The following is a 21,287-nucleotide window of genomic DNA, read 5'->3' on the forward strand; positions in this document are numbered from 1 at the left end:
CAGTCAATTTATGTCCAGTCACGCTGGTGCCAATCGCTCACTGAAATGTTGTCATCGTGTTCCTTGGGTTGGCACTCAGTGTACCGGATAAGCCACTCAGATTACTCATTGTTTTGGTTCGAGTCAATAAGGAACAGGTGTGGTGGAGGTGTACAGGAAGCATCGTGGGCCAGATCCTTTCAACCGGCCCGCAGCGGTTCCAAGGAAAAAAAAAAACACGCCGGTAAACATGCAACGCGTATATCCCGGGACGGGAACAGGTTTCGGGAGACGCGTCACAGTGAGCGACGTCATACGGGGCGTGGTTCCCAAACGGGACCAGGGTACGCGGGGAAAGGGTACCTGGGAGTAGGACTCCTCGTCGGAGCTGGGGAAGTCGTACTGGTTGAGGTCCTTGGGGCTGAACACGGCCGGCCCCAGGTGGGCGGGGGCTGCCAGCGGGGGCGCCTTGGGCTTCTTCTCGTATTTCCTCTTGGTCCGCACCACCTCGCTCTTCTCCGGCTGGGGGGGGATGGAGAGAGGGAAGGATGGCGGTTAGGTCATTGTTGTTGTGCTTGGCGATACGTTGACGTCGGCGGTTTCTTTGGCCCTTTATTTACTCAGCAAGGTGCAAAGCGTCTTAAAGATACGCTAGAACCTCGACAAAATAACGTCTCTTTCTCCTTTCCATCATTTTAACAAAACCGCACACCATTTAACCATGCCGTTTGATGCACCTCCATTATATTACTTATCAACACGGGACACGCACATTAAGTCCTTGAAAGGGCCCGTTTTTATACCGTCAGGGAGGTGCCACAGCGAGTGTTCACTGCCCGTTCCTTATTGGTCACAACCGCTCTGCACAGTAATCTAAAACGCAGCGCATTAGTCCGGTTCGTGCGTACGTGTGTTTGTTTTGGAGGGGCACGTGTTTGCCCGTGTATGTGGAAGGTGAGGTCGTGTGGAATGCCAAGCCATTGATATGCAGATGGCAGCACGTGCCATATGCTGCCGTGGAAACAGATGGCACTCCTCAACCCCTCCCACCCCCACGGCTACAAATCCCCCCCCCACCCACCCCCACCCCCACCCACCCCCTCCCTGACTCTACCGTCAACACACTCCATCTCTGCTGGGGGAAGTCAACCCTCCATTCATGCGTAAGCCCTGGGGAGTTGTGGCCGGGTCGAGGGGGGGGGGGAGGGGGGGGGGGGGGGGGGGGATGTGGAGTGGATTGCGTTGGAAGGGCTCTCGTCACCACGGGACTACCGTGTCAATATGCAGAGCAGTCGCCATGGCGATAAGACGAGAATTACTCTGGTGACGGGCTCCGGGAAAAAAAACGAACAATGGGAGGGAGTGAATCAGCTGGTGGGGGGAGGGAGAGAGAGAGAGGGGGGGAGTCAGAGGGGGAGGGTGGGGTCGCTGAGCTTACATAAGGAGGTAATTAAGAGGTAATGGGGGTGCGTTGGAGCAGGGGTTGTGACAGAGCGGCTTAATGAAGCAGTGTGCTGCGTGGAGGCGCACACGGGGGGGCCAACGCTGCTCGGTAAGGAACGGCAAGGGGGGGGCGAGGAGCGAGCGGAGATTCACTTATTCAAATAAATAACCGAGTTTGGCTTTATTCTGTGTTCCACATCCGCGGGCCAGAATGCGGTTCCAGATTTGAACAGTAAGGCCCGCACGTCACGACTTCATTCCATTCATAATTCCGCATCCAACGCATCACAACCCCGTGACCAATAAGCAGGAGGCCAGGAGGGGCGGGGGGGCCGTACCTTCTTGTAGTCCTTGAGGTCCAGGTGGTCCTGATGCCGGTACTGGCTGTTGCTGGACGGGGGCAGGATGGGGATGGTGTACACGGGCTTGACCAGGGCGCACTGGGCCAGGGTCTCCGCCATCACCTCGCTGCCGTAGTCCGGAGTCACGTATCTGACGGGCGGGGAGAGAGAGACGGTCAGGGCCGGGCGGGGGGGGGTGGCTGCTGGGAGGTGCGGTTTTGCCGAGTCATGGTTGGATGCATAGCGAAAAGAGCTGACCAATCGCTGATCGTGAAGTATAACTTTGGACTCTTTGTTTTGGTCCTCACGACAAGGACATGAATTTGTTGTTTTGTTGGAAAAATCCTATTTCCTGCTTTAACGACATCATTATACGAGTGCGTCGCCTTTGTATTCTCCGATAGTGGTTTCAAAAAGATCCATACACGCCTCAAAGTCTGATGGTGCCATACTGTTGTGTAGAACGTATTCTCACACAAACAAGAGTGCTTGAACAGAGTATATCCGAGAGGGCAGTGTGAATTCGCAATAACACCTCTTTGAAAATAGAAAATCGCCGCAACCAACTGCTGTCCCTGGCTCACACGCCAGCACCACTGTCCACATCGCAGGAGAAAACTCTTCGCCCGGGCACGTATACATCGATCTGTTCATCGACGGTTGCGTAGCTACTGTTCACGACACACACTTTATAGCGTCGCAACAGTGCGGCAGGCTGTGGCATAAACCATGCGGCAAAGCAGGGGAAGGCTTTAATCATAAAAATAATGGAGCGCATAAACCTAATCAGAAGGGGAACCTGGTATGGAGATGGCTTGGGGGAGACACACACAGTGGACAGTGTATATACACAGCAGAGCACCCGTGTCTCTCTCTCCCTCCCACCCCCACACCCCCGGTCTGAGATCATAACCGAGGGGAGCGAGGAGGGGGAGCCGTCTCCCCTGAATGAGGTCGTTGGGGGGAGTGGAGATTGGCAGGTAGTGGCGGGGAGCCGCGGACAGGCGACCCCCGTCTGGATACCGGGAGGAAATTGAAATGTCACCCTGAATGAAACCAGGGAAACGGACGAGGGGCGCAGCAATTTAGGCCCGTTCTGACAGCCGCTCTCCTACGGACCTCATTCCAGCAGTGCATCGTGTCTGTGTAGTGTATATAAATATATATATATTTATATTTGGATCGCTGGAAGGGTCCCTGGGAAACCAAATGGAGTCCCAAGGGCCATCGAAAGAACTATTTTTGCGACGCGTTTCACAAAATGCTATTAAGTGAAAAGCTCCACATGGAACTACAGCTTAGAAGCTGTAGGTTCAACCGCCAGGGAGGTGTGACTGCATTAAAACACACAACAATTTCTCTGTAAAATAATTAATGAATAAAGTCAAAAGGGTTATTAGCACGGGCAGCGTAGCCTGACCGCTGGGTAATATTTACACTGCTCCTGCCTAAAAGGGCTCATCCATGACACCAAATACACGCAGAGTCACACAAAGGACTGGATAAGCCATTACTCACACAACCTCAGGCCCAACGCTCGTACCTACAAGCACGGACAATAAAGAGGAGCAACCAAAACACAGTGCCGCCAGAGATTACGAGTGTCCATAAAGAACAATGAACAATGGAGTCTTGTTCTTGGCTCGACACACGGAATGTCAGATCCGCCGCAACGGTGGTCAAACGGGAATCGTCGAAACAGAGTGCGTATCAAAACTAACACACCCACGCACACTGTCTGGTTGTTGATAAGAAATTGCTTCTGCAGCAATTTAAAGTGTTGCAATAACTCCAGTTTTGCCTGAACGCATGGATTGTTCTACCACTCCCTTGGACAAATGATTCTGCCAAGCGAAACTTGAATTTGTGAGTGTTTACCTGTACTTCAATCTCTTATTCTGCAAGTGCAACAGTGTATATTGGTTGACTACGCGCGACTGCACTATTCATATTGGCATTAATGAGTAGTCAACACTGCACCGTAATTAGCATTCCGTGCTATTTAGGGCTTGTGGCAGTGCACCAACACAAAGTGTGTGCAGCTCAAAGAAACACGGACAACTGTCAAAACAAAACACTGCAGTTGACATAACCATTCCGTCTGCCCATTTGGGCCCCTTGTGGCATTAAGGAGGGGCCCTCCTTCTCGTGGTCTCACCCCTCCTTGTTTGAGGAGCTGTACCCCTGGCCCTTAAAGGGGATTGGGGTTAGGGGCTGTCCCTTGACGCAGATAATGAGGCCCTGCTAGTGCCTCAGTGGGCCCCTCTCTGCCACCCCGGTTCAGCCCCATCCAGACCCAAGGAGTTCATCACAGATGTCTGTAGGCGCGGGGTGTCCTACCTCTTCTCCACGATCTCCAGGGTGAGGTGCAGCAGCTCCCTCTTGCTCTTCTCTCTCCTCTTGATCATCTCCAGGATGGTGACCGCCCGGCTCAAGTCCCGCCGCAGCTTCAGCATCTTCTCGTACGACGCCTCGTCGTTCTTACGGTTCTGTGGGAATGGACGAATGAGAACCATTAGGGGCGAATAATCATACGACTTCAATACGGTTTCCGGTGTGGGGTGGATGTGCTATTGTAGAAGCCAAGCGAAGAAGCGTGACATTTTTCCTGTTTGAAATGCACACTTGATGTTAAGCTCTTCAGACCCAGACTGTCATCGCTGCCCGGGGCTTAAACTCTCAAAATAAAAAGGGAAAAAAAGGAACGACTTGGACGCAAATGCTCCAGCAGTCCTTTGTGGGATCCTTTTACAATAATAAACAATGATTTCAAATGAAACTGTTTCCTGTGCCTGGCAGCCCCCAACCCGACCCTTGAGAGACTGCGTTCTACGAGACCTAGTGGGGGGGGGGGGGGGGGGGCCTTATTCTTAGCCGGGCGGTGGTCGTGCATAGTGGCACTGCTGCAGCTGTCAGAGGGGGCGAGGGGGGGGGGGCTTTCCAGGTACTCTCCCAGCGCAGCCAATTACATTGACGGGGGGATGTGGACGCGCTCTCTAAAAGTCAAGGGGGGTCCATGAAGAGCCCTTTTCATTTCCTGGACATGATTTGCTGTTCAGGCGGAGGACTTGTTGTTATGTGAGTGCGAGTGTTTGTGTGCTTGTCTGTGCGCTGATTGGCCGCAAGATGAAGTGGGTACGTGCCGAGTGCCAGCACACGGTGTGTGTGTGTGAGCGTGTGTGCGCATTAGAGTGAAGAACACTGCTAGGTACAATGGACTTGGAACACGGATGCCTGAGTTCAACAATGGAAAATTCTCTTGAAGATAACAGTCTTGTTGCATGAATATCCCAACTCGAACTGTACAACGGTTTTCTGGTGATTTCTCCACAAAGGATAGTTTGAGAAACGATGCAAATAATATTATGCATGCATATCTTTTGCATTGCATACATTCAGTTTAATTTCATTTTCAGTCGATTACTCTGCAGCTTGTATTTCCTCAGAGATACACCCCAACAAATCTGTCGCACGCGAGGGCTTGAACCTCATGTATTGTCGCTGTGCGCCAACGGCACCAAGCAGTCGTAAACTAAAACCTACTCCCCCACTGGACTTATGTGTGGTCAATAGTGCTATTGATCACGTACCTCTGGGATTCTGAAGGCCCACAAGCGACCGTTAAAGACACGGCTGTGCGTGAACCGTCCTGAGAGAACAAAACATAACCCCCCCACCCACCGACCTCCAACACACGACCCCACAGTCTCACCTTCCGGGTCTGCATCTTCTCGGTCCTCCGGCGGAAGCCGACGTAGGGGTCGCTGGTGCTGGAGCCGTCCCTCTTCTCGTGCTTGACGCTGGGGATGAGGTAGCCCGCATGGCAGCCTTTCCTCTTGCGGCTCCAGTACTCAAAAACCTCCTTGATGAGCTCGTCGTCCTCCTTCAGCAGGAGCTTGGCCTCCTTCAGACTGACGAGCTGTGTGTAGAGGGGGCGAGAGACGCCCACATGCATTGAGTTAGCGGTGAAAGCAACTCGAGTATAAGCATGTCGAATTTGTGTCTTATAGCTGTAAACGTGCAGCCATTTTACAATGAATGAGGATCCCTATCCTGGAACACACTTTAACAACATCTGGAATCCGCGTGAACACTTAACTGTAAATCAGGGCTCATAATGTTGAATGGCTGAAGATTATTATTCAAATATGTCAGCACGACATTCACCGTTTAAAGCGTGACCCCTGCCTCAGACAAGCACTGTGACTAGCCTTGTGCTTTATAAATACAACTGCGGTGCCTAGTTAATACAGTGACAACAGCAAAGAGGGAACTAGGACAGGGGACACAGCCTTCGCACTACATACGTATGAAGGCTAAGAGGAGCTGCACACAATAAATAGCAGATGTCAAATGAATGAGGGCCACTGCTTTAAGTAATTAATTGGTTGATTCACGCGGCTGGTGAATCTACCTGTTTGTAACAAACATTGTGCGGAGCGGAGGCACTGTGGAGCTTGTAGAGGTATTGGTTTGTTTCAGTTGTGCGGCCGTGACGTAGACAACCACCACTACTATTGAAACATTAAACACCGTCCACTTTTGTGTGGATTCTATTACGTCGGTGTTTTGATTGACAGGGAATGGATACTGTGCATCATAAACAAGCCCTAAAAAAAATCAAAAAGTTTGGTTCCTGTTGGTTGTCAGTTGAGGTCATGGGTAGGTAGGGAATTTATTTTATTTATTTTTTCCAGCGGCAGCGAATGATCGGTAGGTTGTTTTCATTTAAAAACGAGAAAATCCGCTCATCCTTGTAAAGAATGAAGAGGTGCTGTACCAAAACGTAATTATAGTTTGCATCAAAAAAAAAGATTTATTTTTATTTTTTTAAAGCTCATAAAATAATTTGGGTCGGTCGGAAACCGGAACCAAACAAAAAACTTTTTTTAGGCCTTATATACAAACGCTCTTCAGGACAACATATGTGGCAGTGAATAGAAGACGTCTAGCAGTGTGAGAAATACAAACTAAGCAGGAGAAGGAGTAAGAACGAGGTTGAATGGGGGGGTGACTCTAGCCTCCTCTAACAGGCTGGGGGGGTCAAAGGTGGGGTTACATACTGAGCTCCAGGCGTGACGGTTTAGGAGGGGCTCTGAGGTTGACCATACCTGCTGCCCGCTGCCCTTCTCCAGCCGGTCGATCATGTCTTCCAGCTGCAGCGCCGTGATCTCCATCTTCTTCTTCAGCTTGTTCACAAACGTCTCGTCGTCCGTGTCCAGGTCGTAGTCGGGCTGCTCTGCGTCCAGACAGAAAGCTGCTAGGGGACGGAAGGGACGGTGGCTGTTAGAGGACAAACTAAAGCCTGGAGAAAACACGGGTCAAAGAAACCAAAACAAACCCAAACACCAATGACTACCATAGCACCGGCAGAACTTGTTTGTCAGGATATTGTGCAATTCACAGACTTGGATCATTAAAGTACAATCTCATCTTTCATAGAGTTTAACAGAGTAGTTTTCCACTGTTGTTGTACAACATTGTGCATTTGAGCTTTTCCATCCCTCATTCTGTAGAGCCCCGTTAGCCCGTGAGACAGACTCCCACAGGGATCTGTATTGGCCATAGAGATTTGGGCCAGACAAATTCAAACTCTCCCAGGGTTGATGCATAATCCAGTGTTGAGACTCTTCACAAACACATCCAAATTCAAAAAGGCCCTCTCCAATTAATTCTGATTCAACAGCATTTAGAGAAGTGAGCAATTCCGTGGAATCCAAACCCTTATTCGTTGTAACGGTGCATGACAGCAGGCATGCCGTACGCCTCGGTGAGCCTTTACTCTGCTGAAAATACCCTCGTTTACTTTCTGAGTCACCAGTGTGTTGTTGGGAGGCGGCCATTGCCCCGAGGTCATTTTTACATCGGTTTTGCCGATGACATAACCATATTCATCGGCCAGGTTGCCAGATCCCTCCCAGTAAGGGGTAGTTTCTTCATCGCTCCAATACAGTCACACACATGCCTCCCAGGCATCTGAGGATTAGGGGGGGGGGGGGGACAGACGAGTACAGCTACATAGGACATACTGATCTATTGCCCAACCACGTTTCACCACTGAAGCCATGTTGGACATTGTGAACCATTACCAAATGCCTGAGCAGGCCAGTACTGGCGATGCCAAGAGTGGCGTTTACATGCGTCACAACGCAAACATAGAACTATTTGTAAATTCAAGTTTTTTTATCATGGACAGAGTAGATCATAATTTGCGCAGACATTACAAATATAGTTTTATGCGTGTTAACACACAGCCACATGGGACCAAACATATTAGCCCTTTCCCGGCCTTTAATCATGTGGGCAGATATTGGCAGAGGCATTGCGAGCATAGCCGGCTGTCGTTGAGCTAGCCTACGTCCATCAAGTCTTCTCCAGACTTCACAAGACTCCATCGTGGAGCCTGCAGCCACACAGCGCACCGAGTCTCTCACAAAGCAGTCTCAGAGATCAGGGTGCACCTCCACAGCCTCCCTCCCTCTTTACTCTCTGCTCCAACACTTAAAGACAGCAGGAAGCCTTCAGGATCAAACAGCCGAGAGGCGTCCAACCGGGTGAGGCATTCACTTACCCTCAGCTCACCCTTATCGAGCGCGCTCTCTCTCTCTCTCTCTCTCTCTCTCTCTCTCGAACACATCACAGATCACACACACACCTTAAAAATTCCACAAACATTCAAAGCCAAACAATTTTTTCTAAAGTTTATTTCTCATGCCTTACTACTTCTAGAAACCGGTATAACTCATACAACGCGCGCACACGCACACACACACACCTTTACCTTAAATAACCCTTGACTCTTGCACAGAGCCAGAAAGATGTACACAAACGCACAATGCGAACATAACGGTAACACCCTTTGAAACAAGCAAATACACCAATGTATTTAACAAACCTTAAAAAGAAAACCATTTCAAACCAATCCCTTAGCTTATCCAGACCACTAGCATCAAATTCAACCGCAACAGCATGGCCTTAAAAGACCTGTTGACAGTCATCATAATCTCAGATCCAGCTGTCCCATGTTATAAGCTAACTTCTTGGGGAGAGACAGCACAGAGCCTGGGACAGAGAACAACAACTTGACATTTCCCCCTGGATTCTAGTTTAGTTTGATCGAAGATGGTATACTGTCGTGAGTGGATGGAGCTTCCAGAAGGGGACTTTAATAGGTTTGTTTTTACAGTGTTCAGTCTACAAAGCGTCAATTTGAAACCTTTACACTTTGTTTTATATTCTACTACTGCTGGCTGTATTTGTGTCCGCCAATTACACCCTTAAAAATCTCCACCTGCAGCAACATGATTGGCTGACGCAAATAAGAACCGTAACAAAGTAGGGGTGTAATGATACACGTATATGTACTGAACCGTCACGGTACAGGCACTTCGGTGTGGTTACAGAGGTGGACCGCGGTGCGTAAATGTGGCGAATGTAAAGGCCTGTTTTGCGAGGCGGAATTTAAAACTTGAAGTCCGAGTTCCCCCCTGACCGTTTAGCCAAAGTATACTACTCCGACTCCGTAATCCGACCCCGTAACTACGGAGACCCCTCAGCAGCTCTCCGTCGGGATGTCGGATACGCAATGCAAGACGCCGCCCGATCGATCTTATATGTTGACCACAAACCATGTAAGCAGTGTTGTTAATAAATTTCCAAAGCTTTTCAAATCTTATTTGATGTTTCATTGGACCTTAAGGTGCAAGGCAAACAATGTGCAAAGTTATTAAGGTGCAGTGTCAAACCGGAGAAGTGATTCCGGAAATGATTCTGTTAAAGGTTGGGTATGGCATTGGAGAAACGCCAGCAGATTTTGAAAACACACAACTCAAATGGTCCTACCCCCTCTCCTTCAACGCTGACTCTGACTCCACCCATTCCAAGTACATGGACGCGCAATCACGCAGTTTTTCGAGCCCTGCCCGTTCCACAGATGATTGACTCGTTTAATTTTCATGTCAGTACTTCTACCTCAGTGGCTGCAAGTGGGTTATGATAAGGATTTCAAGTAATTTTGCAAAAATGGCCAAAAAAGAGAATTCCGTACCCAACCTTTAAGAGGACCAATCAAAGCCCTTACCGTCTCCGTTGCGTCGACCAATAGGTTCATGGCGTCAACGGAGAGTTATAAAATATTGGATGCGCACGTTAGCTACGGAGAGGGTCTCCGACAGGCTCTCCGACTATGGAGAGGGCTCTCCGTGTCTACGTACAGCACTTCAACATGCACACGCATTTGAAAAGGCACCAACCAGATGTAACCATCACCTTTGCTGTGAAAAAAAAAGCTGTGCAAACCCAGCTCACAACACTATTTCAACAACCCCTGTCTGGGAATTCAGAAATGCAAATGCCATAACCAAGTTTATCTGTGTTTTCATTGCTGCTGATCTACGGCCAGTCTCCGTTGTTGACAAACAAGCAGTTTTTTTTTTAATTTTCCCCTTAACTATGAACCGTACGTGCCAAAACCAATGTACGTACCGAACCGTGACTTTTGTGTAACGTTACACCCCTAGAACAAAGTGAACCGACCGGTTCCCCCATATCTGAGCACGTCTTCCATCAGCTTCAAGATATGAATCTAAAATCATATTCGGGAGGCTAGCGTCCACACTACACAGGCGAGAGGGCGCGGGCGGCAGCCTACTCACGCTGTATGTGAATGAGCTGCTTTGGCATCTTGAAGTCCCCCGGGTAGAGGGACTCGTAGTAGCCGATGTCGCTCTGACCCTCGGGCACCGGGATCACCATGCTGTCGCGCTTCTCGCCGTACACCTGCTGTGCCGAGATGGCCCGCTGCAAGTGGTGTTCCTGGGGGGGGAGATAGGAGATGAGGAGGCAGGAAGTGAGGAGGGAGGAGGAAGAAGTCTCACTCAGAGGTGTTTCACGAGTGAAGTCCTTCACAACTTAATATTTAGCGCATCGTCTTATAATGAGACTTAGGAGGAAATAAACATACACGGGAAGATAAACCGATGCTTTTGATTGAGATGCAGGGAGGGTGCTGGGTTCAACCCCAACATTTGGATTTAACCAAGCACCTTTCGGCCTTAAGTCATACACCAACATGAAAAGGTGCAAGGAAAGATTACTCTTTCCCTGCAACTTTTCTTCACATTTCACAACTTTAGAACCAGTTGACAGGGGTAATATTTTCACACAGTGGCTTCAAAATACAATATGTTTCTTCACCATAGACTTGTTTATGCTTGTCCAGACACTAGATTAAACCAAGCGCACCAGTTTAAGGTTTAGTCTGCTGGCACACCTCGGCAGTTCTGCAGACAGTTACACTTTGCTGACGCGGTATATTAAAGTGGTACGCATAGGGCCATTAAAGTGTTACCATGTATATTTCAGGCACAACGTGTAACCTGGTGGACTCTCAATGGGCCGGTCCGCTCCATCGGATTCGGTTACATTGAATTTGTTTCTCAAAGTGTTTATCCTGCCGTCGACTGCAAAACAACAATTAAACAAAAGTTGCCCACAAGGATGGAGAAAGCGCAATCCTGGCCAGGAATTCAACCAATTAAAATTCTTTCAACCGTGGCGAAATACAGTCACAGAACTCTTAACCGTAGTAACTCATTCACAAAGCAGTGAGGGGGTGAGAGCAAAAGCAAGCAGACCTTGACAGTGTTCTGCACTTGCAGATTCAACATTACATTCCTGACGCATGGAAAGATAAATGGCTTTTGAAGAACAAAATACATTTGATGTTAATTGACAGGGACTCAAAGGTCAGGTAGTAATTGTTTCACTCTTCAATGAAAAAAAAATCCAGCAACCATTTCATGGCAATTAATCAAGTGCTCGCAAATATCCACAGACGCTAGCAAACAACCCAATTCACTTAATCTGATTTTCAGAGAAAATAAACCATTTTATCACCCACAGAACACTCAATAACACACGTTACTGCCTGTTTGGCGGAAGCTGATGCAGGTCCGCATTGACAATTACTTAACACAGACGTGAGGAGGGTCTCAGGTATTTGCTTGCGCTACGACCACAGGGGACCTGCAGTGCGTGGTTCTACATACAAGCACGCTCACTAAGGAGGCAGTATCCCCTGTAGCGGTGCTGAACTGTGGTCCTATGCAATATCCTCCTCTGACGCTTCACATTTACCATCTCAGCCTTCAGGCTCAAAGAAGCAGAATGCATTTAGACTGCAAAATCTGGGTTTGAACCCGGAACTTTTCAGCCAGAAGTCAGAACACCCCTTGACCATCCTGCCCACAATGCTGCTTCAATTTCCAATTTTTTTAACTTTCCTGTCTTCACTTGGCAGTCCGTATCGGGCACACGAGCCTGATGGAAGGATAGACTCTGCAATACCGAGCACGCTTCTGAACCACACAGGACTCAAGCAGCAGCTCCTGGAGAACCTCCAGACCCCCCCCTCACCCAGGAGAGAGCCACGCTCCCAGTGCCACAGCGCTGACCTGCCCTGGGTTCCGTCCGCACGGGGAACCGATGACACACACAGCCATGCCCCGGGTCTCCCCCTGAGGCTGGGGGCTTTGTCTGCCCAGACACCGAGGGGGTACACCCTGGGACCGCCTCCACCCCGGGGGGTATCCTATTGTACCCCGAGGGTTCGATAGAGACCAGACTGCAGACTATAAACACGGGGGGGCCTTTGCAACAGTAATTAGGGGGAAAGTGGGCCCTTGATGAATGGCACACTTGCCCCGAATGACTTGAGGGGGGACCCCCACTCCCCCCGCCCACGGTTTCCACAACAACCACCGTCTCACCCCAGTTTAAGAGCAGCAGATGCGAAGAAGACATCAACGCAGCACCCCCCCCCCCCCCAAACACACAGTCTGTTCGCTTAGGGTTCTCCCAGAGGAACAGATGGAACGATTCCCATACAGGTTACCGTGGCAACCAAAGTGTGGCCTTCCGCAGGTGATGGAGGAATGCTGAGGAAGTCTCCTTACCTGGGAGGTGCACAAACACTTAATTTCCCTTTCAGACACATCCCACACATTACCCCTTGACGATAATGTGTCGTACTACTACTCAATAAAATACATTCAGGGTGCACATGGAGCTCTCTCGTCAGCTATCCAATACAGCCTGCAGGGCCAACACATTGCTACAGCCCAAATACTGAAAACCATCAAACAAGGCCGAATGCTTCTTAAAAGAAATGTGCCGACAGATACATTCAATGAAGGTCCTTTTTGTTGTGATACAGCTTAGTCATATACATGCTTTAAGCACTTGCAGATAAATTCTGTCCGTAGCTGCTAAAACCACTACTAGCACCAAGAGTTGCTAAGCAGCCAGTTTGTTTAGCCACTAGCGGTTCCACGCTGATGAACTGATCAACACCACAGCCAAAACCACTGCAGTACATTAGCAGAAGCACGCTATACTACTGCAAATGAGGAACCGCAGGGAGAGAAGTGTGGGTTAGAGTTAACACCAATGTCTACAGCCTTATCTGTAGGCATCCTATCGCTAGAGGCCCCGTCCCCTACTTACTCCTAAAAGACAGCATCTGAACCCCCTGCAAGTAACCTTGGATAACAGCACCTGCTAACCTAAACATGGATCAAGCAGCAGGTAACAGAGAACCTCCAGACCCCGCCAACCCAGGAGAGACCCACGCACTCCAAGTGACGACAAAATTATCTCTAAAAATAACCAAATTGTTAATATACTAGTCAAAGTGATGAATAATCAAATACAGCTGAGAATATTTGAAGTATGCCATGGCCGATGACTTCCCAGTGAGAGGTCAGTGCCTGTACAGGCAGTCCGTCAACACAGGAACACAGCGTGTCTCGCGGGCCAGAATGTAGGTCAGGCTGCTAAGCCATGTGTGTAGTCGTGTAGTAAAACGGCCTGTTTACCTCATCTGTCATTCCATTACGTAACAGTGTCTATTGGGCCGTGTGTGCGTATGTGGTTGGGCAGGGGAGATTTATGCTGATTTTACACCACTTTCCCTTGTTTGTTGCCACTCTTCAGCAGCCATTGGGATTCAGAGCGGCAATGTGACCAATCGTAGAACAGGAAAAAGGTAAACAAAGTGACCAGGCAGATTCTTTGGCCTACACGCCCACTTGTGATGGCCGATTACGAAACGGTTCTATCTAATCACACTCAAACCTAGAAAGCAGTGACCCATTTGAAGAAAACCTAGGACACACAAAACCAACGAACCCACAAAATGAACTAGTTCAATAATGAGCAGGTTTTAGGGTTTAAAAACAGCACATACTAAATACTAAGTAGGCTAGGCTTGTGAGGATTCAGCCTCATCTCAAAAGGCAATGGTAGTAAAGGTGGTAGAGAGAGAACAATAAGGCTCAATTATTACTGACATTTTAAAATCAGCTTCAATCCGTTCATTGAAGGAACCACATAATTGCCTCCTTTGCATTCAGCAACACCCATATAATTAGCAAGTGACAAAACATGCAAAAACATTTGCATGGGCTACATTAGTTGAAGTAGTTATTTTACATGCCGCCTAGGTTCCTGCTGTCAGTTTGCGGATCGTTTTGCTTTGAGGATAATGGCAACAACATCATCATCCGCCAAGTACAAAAAAAGGATCACAGACTCAATGAACGTTTGGATGAAAGTAAAAACGGATTAACTTTGTGACTGTGGGCTAAACTGCAAAGTTAAAGAGTTAATTTCAAGGGACTCGGTTGAATGCACGGGTGACTCATTGCTGCATGAAGCCACCAGTGCACGGGGTTTAAAAACAACATTTACCAGCATTATGGTTATATTTCGTCCCCCTGCCATTTGTATCATACACATCATTTGTATTATACCGTTTGTTTTGTCGGCCCTGTTTGTTCCGTTTTCTTTAGCGTTTATTTTTGTTTTAATTAGCACTTTACATTTGTATTGTTCCCCTCCGGGAGATAAATCTCGTCACTGTTAAAATAATAAAGCATGTAGCCTCGAAAAAACTAAAGAAGACTCAACAGATTATTTGCGTAAAACAACTAGTCCAGAGCGGCAAACACACACTCCACCGGTGCGCAGACAGCCCATGCTGGCTGCTGGAGCTGTCAGCTGGACGCTGCTCGCTGTCAGAAGCCCCCGTGCTCCCTGTCGCCCCCTGGCCGCCGCTCTGCGCCACCGGGCTCCCTGTCTCCCCCTGGCGGCCGCTCCGCGCCGCCGCACTACGCCAAAGGCCCGGCGCGGCCGTCCCTCCACAGAGAAACCCAACAAAATGGTGGCGGAAACACGGGTCACGTGACTCCCTTTGTGCTCTCGGTGGCGGTTTGGAGCGGCGCCGTTATACACAACACAAGCTTCGGGTCGAACACAAAATAAAAGCGACTTTACGATAACGTTCGCGGCGAAACCGGGTCTTGAGACGCGTTACACGTCGAGATCCGTCGTGTAGTCCGCGGAAGAAAAAAACAGTAGCAATGGCGGCCATTTTGCCACTTTGCCTGCGCAGGCAGCGCCTCTCCAAATGAAAAATAAGGCAAAAGGCTATCCGTCATGAAGTGCAGAAGCAGCGCTCCCAACATACCGATTCCTCCTCCTTCTCCATGCCGGTCGGCATCTGCGGCACGGCCCGGTTGATGGAGGCGTACTCGTGCAGGTCCGGCAGGTCCTCGCAGCGGAACACGGGCAGCGGCTTAGCGGCGTCCAGCGCCCGGGCGCGAAACGACAGTTTACTCATTTCTCTACAATATGCAGCGCAGCATGAACCTATGCGATCCAAAGCCAAGATGAACAGCAACCCTGCTCCGAGATCTCATGGAGGAAATTGGTGTTTATCCGTGAATTGATCGGTGGGGACGGCGGGCTTCAAGGTGCGGTGCGAACGGAGCCGCGCAGGCCCGGGTGTCGGTCGCTGTCGGTCGGTCTCCCTGTTCTCCGCGGTCCGCTGTTCCTCCCTGGTTCAATACGCCATGGCCAACATGGCGGACATTACAGACTCCTCGCAGGGCTGTGCTGTGAGTTTCCGCGCGGCCCAACCCCCTCGATCACAATGCAGCCATTCCCACGCAGCGTCGTACGCCTGCGCGCCTTGCCGAGCCCTTGGGATGCGGTGGAGAGGAGGGGTACCGCCGATGGATGGATGGATGCTGATAAGGGGGTCGGGTGGGCAAAGTTTGCATGCGAAACTTTTTGGGTGGTACATTTGTGACTTTTAATATTATTATTTTACATTCGATGCGGAAATGGGTTTTATGATCTAAAAAAATCTCCTGATATGATGTGTAGATTAGAGTATTGAATGATTATTGGACTATTATAATATTAGATATTCTATAGTGGGAATGTAGAATATTAACACATGCACACATTGATGAATACATAAGGAATGCTTTTTATTCTTGTAAATGCATTTTATTTTGGTAAAAATGCAGTATACTATGGATGGCTAAAGTTATTAGCCATCTAAAGTTATTTATAAAGAATACGATGCAATGCAAAATGAAAGCGCTGGCCAGTTTATACGGTCGGACCAATTGTTGGCAAATTACGCCGCCATGTGGTGGAAACGTGACATTGCGGGAGCCACGGCCTTGATAATTACTCAACTTTTTATGAACTAACTTCACAAATACACCCAACAAAAAAATGAAAATGAGACAAGTACGGTTATAGCAAGGAAGATAATCATAATTTGACCATGGACGTCAAGGAGAAGAACACAAAATGAACAGCTAGCCTACTTCTATCAGGATTTCCAACTTGTTTGTTTGTGTGGCTTTTAATATGCTACAGAACAGCCATTGGTACCAGAACCCATACTCCAATCCATGCAGATTTTCAAGTCCATGAGTGAAGTGAGGACATGTATAAAACCATTTGACCAGTTCCCATCCCACGCAAAGTGATAAGAGAAAAATACATGGTTTATCTTTAGCTCAATCCTCCTACACATTATTCTTACTTATTTATCTTTATTTATACTAACTTCCCCAAAGGGGGTATTTAGAGTAGCTGGAGTAGTCTCCTTGCATTACTTTTAGAATACTTAAGCAATTCATATATTCCAATACATCCCCCTTTATTTCTGGGGGCATACTATCCCAGGCAATAGTAAAACGTCAGACGAGGGCAAGTGGGCACCGCCCCAAACTGCCAATTTAATCTGAAATTAGCTAAATGCGGCCTTCCTAAATTTGCCAACCCCTTACAAAGCTTTACTTCTATGTAGTCTGTCTAATTACATAACCCATGATGCACCCTTTCAAACACTGGTTGGTTTAACTTGAATATCTCTCAGTCTGGAGCAGTGAACTCCTTATGTTACTAGTTTACCTTGGGGGTGAGGGAGCAGTCCTTCCATGGCTGGAGGTAATCCCTTCAGAGGATCCACTCAATATGCATCAGGCCTCCCTTATGCACGGGACAGCAGGGCCAGGGTGTGAGAGGAAGTACTGGGGAACAGCCTTTTAATATAGGAAACCGGGGGTGTTAGGCTATTTCTCTATCAACATGGTACAATAAAATACAGAAGCCCATTTTGGATTACTACAATGTAAACTGTAAATCACCTCACTAAACACAGATTCACTAGCTGCCCAAATCCACCATTGTTCATTTGAATGGCAGAACGACAAGCATAACTTTAACTCATGTTACATGACTATGAAAACAAACACCCAACATGGATGGCCAAGTCGCCCTTATCCTCACTACGTACACAGTATTGTAAGCACAACGTTACCGAATATGCCCAATAAACAGCCGTGTAACAACAACTATTCGCCAGAGAGCGAAAGAAGGGGGGCGTCTGATAAATGTCAAGCTGTAATCCAACACCACAAGGTGTGTTGGACAGCAGAATGACACGACAAGGGCAGCAACCACCACCACAGCCCAGACCCACTGCACAGATCCCCCAACAAATAACACGAGATCCGTCGGAAAAACGGTTCATTTTGTGTTGTTTAAGGGGTTTAACCGGGCTGATCGCCCTGTGCCTCCCAGCTGTGTGCACTGGGGAGCTGGGGCTATGGCTGACAGCTACTCTGCTAATGTTAGCTCTCTGAGGCTTGGCACAGATCCTCACCCTACAACCCATCACTTTAGTCTCGGTGTGGATAGTGTAAACGATGACCAGGCAAACACTTTTCTTCTTTTTCGTAAATACATGCCGATTCGTAGCCTAATCGATGGTGGTAAAGAAAGGAAAGGGTGCAACTTACCTGCTGGTAGCCACCAAGCCACAGGGGAGGGCACCAATGATCTCCTCCTGGTTGTCATGCTAGCCACTGTCACGCCAAGGCTGAGAGGATACTGGGCTGTAACGTTATACCGGTCTACTGCGAAGCTGTTTCCGGTCTCTTGCGTCCCATGGGTTGGGTATGGCGGTTCACGGATTTAGAATAACGTGAAGTATCTCAACCACAAGTATAATTTATATTCGAGGTTCGACGAAAGAAATGATAAGGAATATCCGAAAAAATGGATAAATACCTCTCCACCGGAAGTACCTCTCTTGCCTCTCGCCGCTTAATCCATAGAGCTGAAAGTCCCGCCCTCCCCCTCGCCAATAACGCGCATTTGGAGCAGCGCGCTCCTGGCGTTCCGCCTGGGAATGAGGTTACGCTACTCATGGCTAGCTCCCTTTAATGACACCTGAAAACGTTCAGATCCGATGAAAGTCGGTTAAAGTCCGCCCTTGCGTGTGTTGAGAATGCTTGATCCATAAGGGGTGTCGATGTTAGTCATATATCTTCATGGATTCGCTGAGGTTACTTCGAGAGAAAAGCTTCAAACTGACCACCAAGCCACTTTGCATCTGAGCTGTGATTGGACAGCGGAGGCGACCAATCGCCTGTGGAGGAGTTGAGGGAACGCTTTCTCTCGATGCAGATCCAGCCAATCACAACTAGCGACAACAATGGAAAAAAAAAAAAATTAAGAGCGTGACCGAATAACAATACCAGCATAATAACTATAAATATATAATAAATAGTATTTCATTTACAATATAACATAACTATGTTTGCTTCCATCTTTCATGTTGCACCTTCTCTTGCTATGTGGAAAAATAACAAGACAGCACTTACTAGACTTCTCTAGTTCTGTTTCAATAACTTTGGATTTAATGGTCGCGTCACACTTTTTTGGAACCCTTTCCCTTAACGTTTTTCGAAAAGTTGTATTATTCTTGCATCTTTTGAGGCAATCTGCAGGTTGCTTCCTGATCAGCATGCACCCAGCCACCTCAATACTGAGTATGCTTGTGAAATAAGGGTGTCGATGCTCCAGATCCATGCCGGACAGTCTTTGTATAGCCATGGGTCCAAAAAGATGAACCACGAGAGATTTAGGAGGTCCTTTGTTCCAACAGCAATCAGTCTCTTTAATCAGAGCTGTTGACAACAGCTCTGATTAAACGCCACATCATATATAACAGGTTGTATTGTCACACACCTTCCCCCACTCCTATCCTATTCCTGTTCCCAAACTTTTCCCACACAAGTCTCACCTCCGAAGAGGGCTGGTCCTGATGAGATTGGTTTCATGATGAAACAGGAAGGAAAATGCGGAGAAAACAGACAAATGAAAACAATATCTGTGACACACCCACACACAAAGCCTCGGTTCAATCCGCCGCGTGCCACATGCTGGCTCAGACACTGTGGGCGCGAACAAGGCTGCATTGTGAGGATGAATTCTGCTGGGCTGCTTAACTTCTCCCCAGCAAGGCTAGCCTGCAGCCATCTACGGGCAGACAGACAACACCAACCAATATATTCTGAGCAGCTCCTTCTGTTCCTCTTTGCCAACATGATTCAGCCAAACAAACTGGACTTTGGCCTCTTCCAAAGGCCAGACTATTATGATGATTATGATGATGATGATCATGGCAATGATGATAACTGTGGTGATGATGATATGCCTCATGATAATGGCAAGCACTTTCCTAGTGTTTAGCAAGTCAACGTAAAAGAAATGTGATGCAATGCAAACATTGTCATCAGGCCGTCCGGTCTTCTGAACACAATTATGGTACGGGCAGTTGGGCCCCGCTAGACACTTCAGGGTGGTGCACGTTATGTGAACACACCGCACATATTTTCATTCCACACTTTACCTAAGGTACACATGAGTCGGTTATAAATGAGTTGAGATTTAAGACGTGATTTAAATCACAAATGTTTGTATACCAATGCATCATGCAGTTATTTAAAACGACTGATTACAGTTTTGTAAATGTATGTCATGGATTAAAAAGATGCGACCCCAAAGACAAACATTTCCTTTCATATTAAAGAAAGAGAGACTACACAATCATTTCAAGAAGAGTGCAGTTCCTCTGTGCTATGCTAGAGGGCAGTAAAGACCAACGTTACGACCTGTGTGCGTGACTTGAAATGCATAAAGCACAATATTCACCTTGCTATCATTCACCGTCTCAGACCCGGGCAACACAGCAGAACAAAGCACCAGAATAAATAATAGACTTATTTATTTATTTACCACCGGCTGGAGGGAAGAAAAGAAACAGATACTACATATTTATCAATCGGGCTTGTCTTAACAATGTGGGCACGTACCATTTCTCCATGTCCCGTAGTCAACTGACCCCTGGAAAGAGGCTAGTTGGATCCAGAACACCATCCGACTCAGTGGCTCTGCAGTCCACCAAAGGAGGGTGGGGGGGGGGCAGGAAACCAGAGTTTCAAAATGGCACATTAGGATCCAAGCAGAGCCAGCCAGAGACATTCGACACGCCAAACATTGTCGGTGACAAACCGAGTGGCGTGATGCCTCCGGCTCCCGGTGAAGGGAGGGCGGCCGCTTGTGTGGCCCAGCGGGGGAGCTGATGGAGACGACGGTCGGAGGTTGTCCCCCGCGGTCAGTGGTCCAGACACCTGCTGGTGGGCGCTGCGGGAGGACACCGAACTGTGTCCACAAATGGTCCCGGCAAGAGAATATATACTAGTGTTATTCTTCACCCTGACCCTACGATACTTTCTGGATTTGATTCTGGGCCCTTTGTCGTCGTCTTCATAAATTTGTCTGCGGTCCTTTGTGAATTTGATGAGTTCTGGATGGATAGGGACAGTGGAGGCAGGAGATCGGGTTTTGAGGAAAGAAAAGGAATGACGCGTGCAATAGGAGCACAGGTCGGAACTGCACCTGGCTGACACTAGTACACAGATAGCATGCTACGTGGTTAGCACAAGGTGCTCAGTGCAGCGCTGAAGGGTTAGCGGTTCAGCATATAGCTTATTCAGTCTTCAGTGTCTACGCACTACAGTGCTCTCCAGCCGGTCCTCACTGTGTCCTCACGACTTCCTCAGTACGAGATGGCCATGTGTGTGAGTTTGTGTGCGCAGGTGTGTTCATCTGCGAGGGTGTTGGCTTGTCAGCTTGTCGGTGCATCACTGTCACCGCGGCGACCAGTGTGTTATTATTGGACCGATTTGACTGACACACCCTGACAGAAAGGGCTGTGCACTGAAAGTGTTTGCATGTGTGTGTGAGACTTTGTGGGGGGTTTGTGGCTGTGTGTGCGGGGGTCTTTTTTTGTGTGCGTGTATGTGTTGG

General features: G+C 48.3%; 1 protein-coding gene across 4 annotated transcripts in view; it reads right to left on the reverse strand.

Annotated features, from left to right (window-relative positions):
- LOC132452069 (enhancer of polycomb homolog 1-like) overlaps nt 1-18,539 on the reverse strand; it is a 31,499-nt gene extending 12,960 nt beyond the window's left edge. Inside the window, exons 1-8 of one of the 4 annotated variants that reach the window (XM_060044433.1) lie at nt 17,930-18,539; nt 17,040-17,117; nt 10,418-10,577; nt 6,875-7,023; nt 5,476-5,682; nt 4,104-4,252; nt 1,761-1,914; nt 343-501 (exon numbers count right to left, since the gene is read on the reverse strand). In XM_060044433.1, coding sequence (XP_059900416.1) covers nt 343-501; nt 1,761-1,914; nt 4,104-4,252; nt 5,476-5,682; nt 6,875-7,023; nt 10,418-10,517 — 918 coding nt within the window. In that variant the 5' untranslated portion in view covers nt 10,518-10,577; nt 17,040-17,117; nt 17,930-18,539. The other 3 variants (XM_060044432.1, XM_060044430.1, XM_060044431.1) reach the window with 3 other exon arrangements.
- Nucleotides 18,540-21,287: the final 2,748 nt, after the last annotated feature.

This window comes from Gadus macrocephalus, chromosome 23, assembly GCF_031168955.1.
Source record: "Gadus macrocephalus chromosome 23, ASM3116895v1".
Taxonomy (NCBI): Eukaryota; Metazoa; Chordata; class Actinopteri; order Gadiformes; family Gadidae; genus Gadus; species Gadus macrocephalus.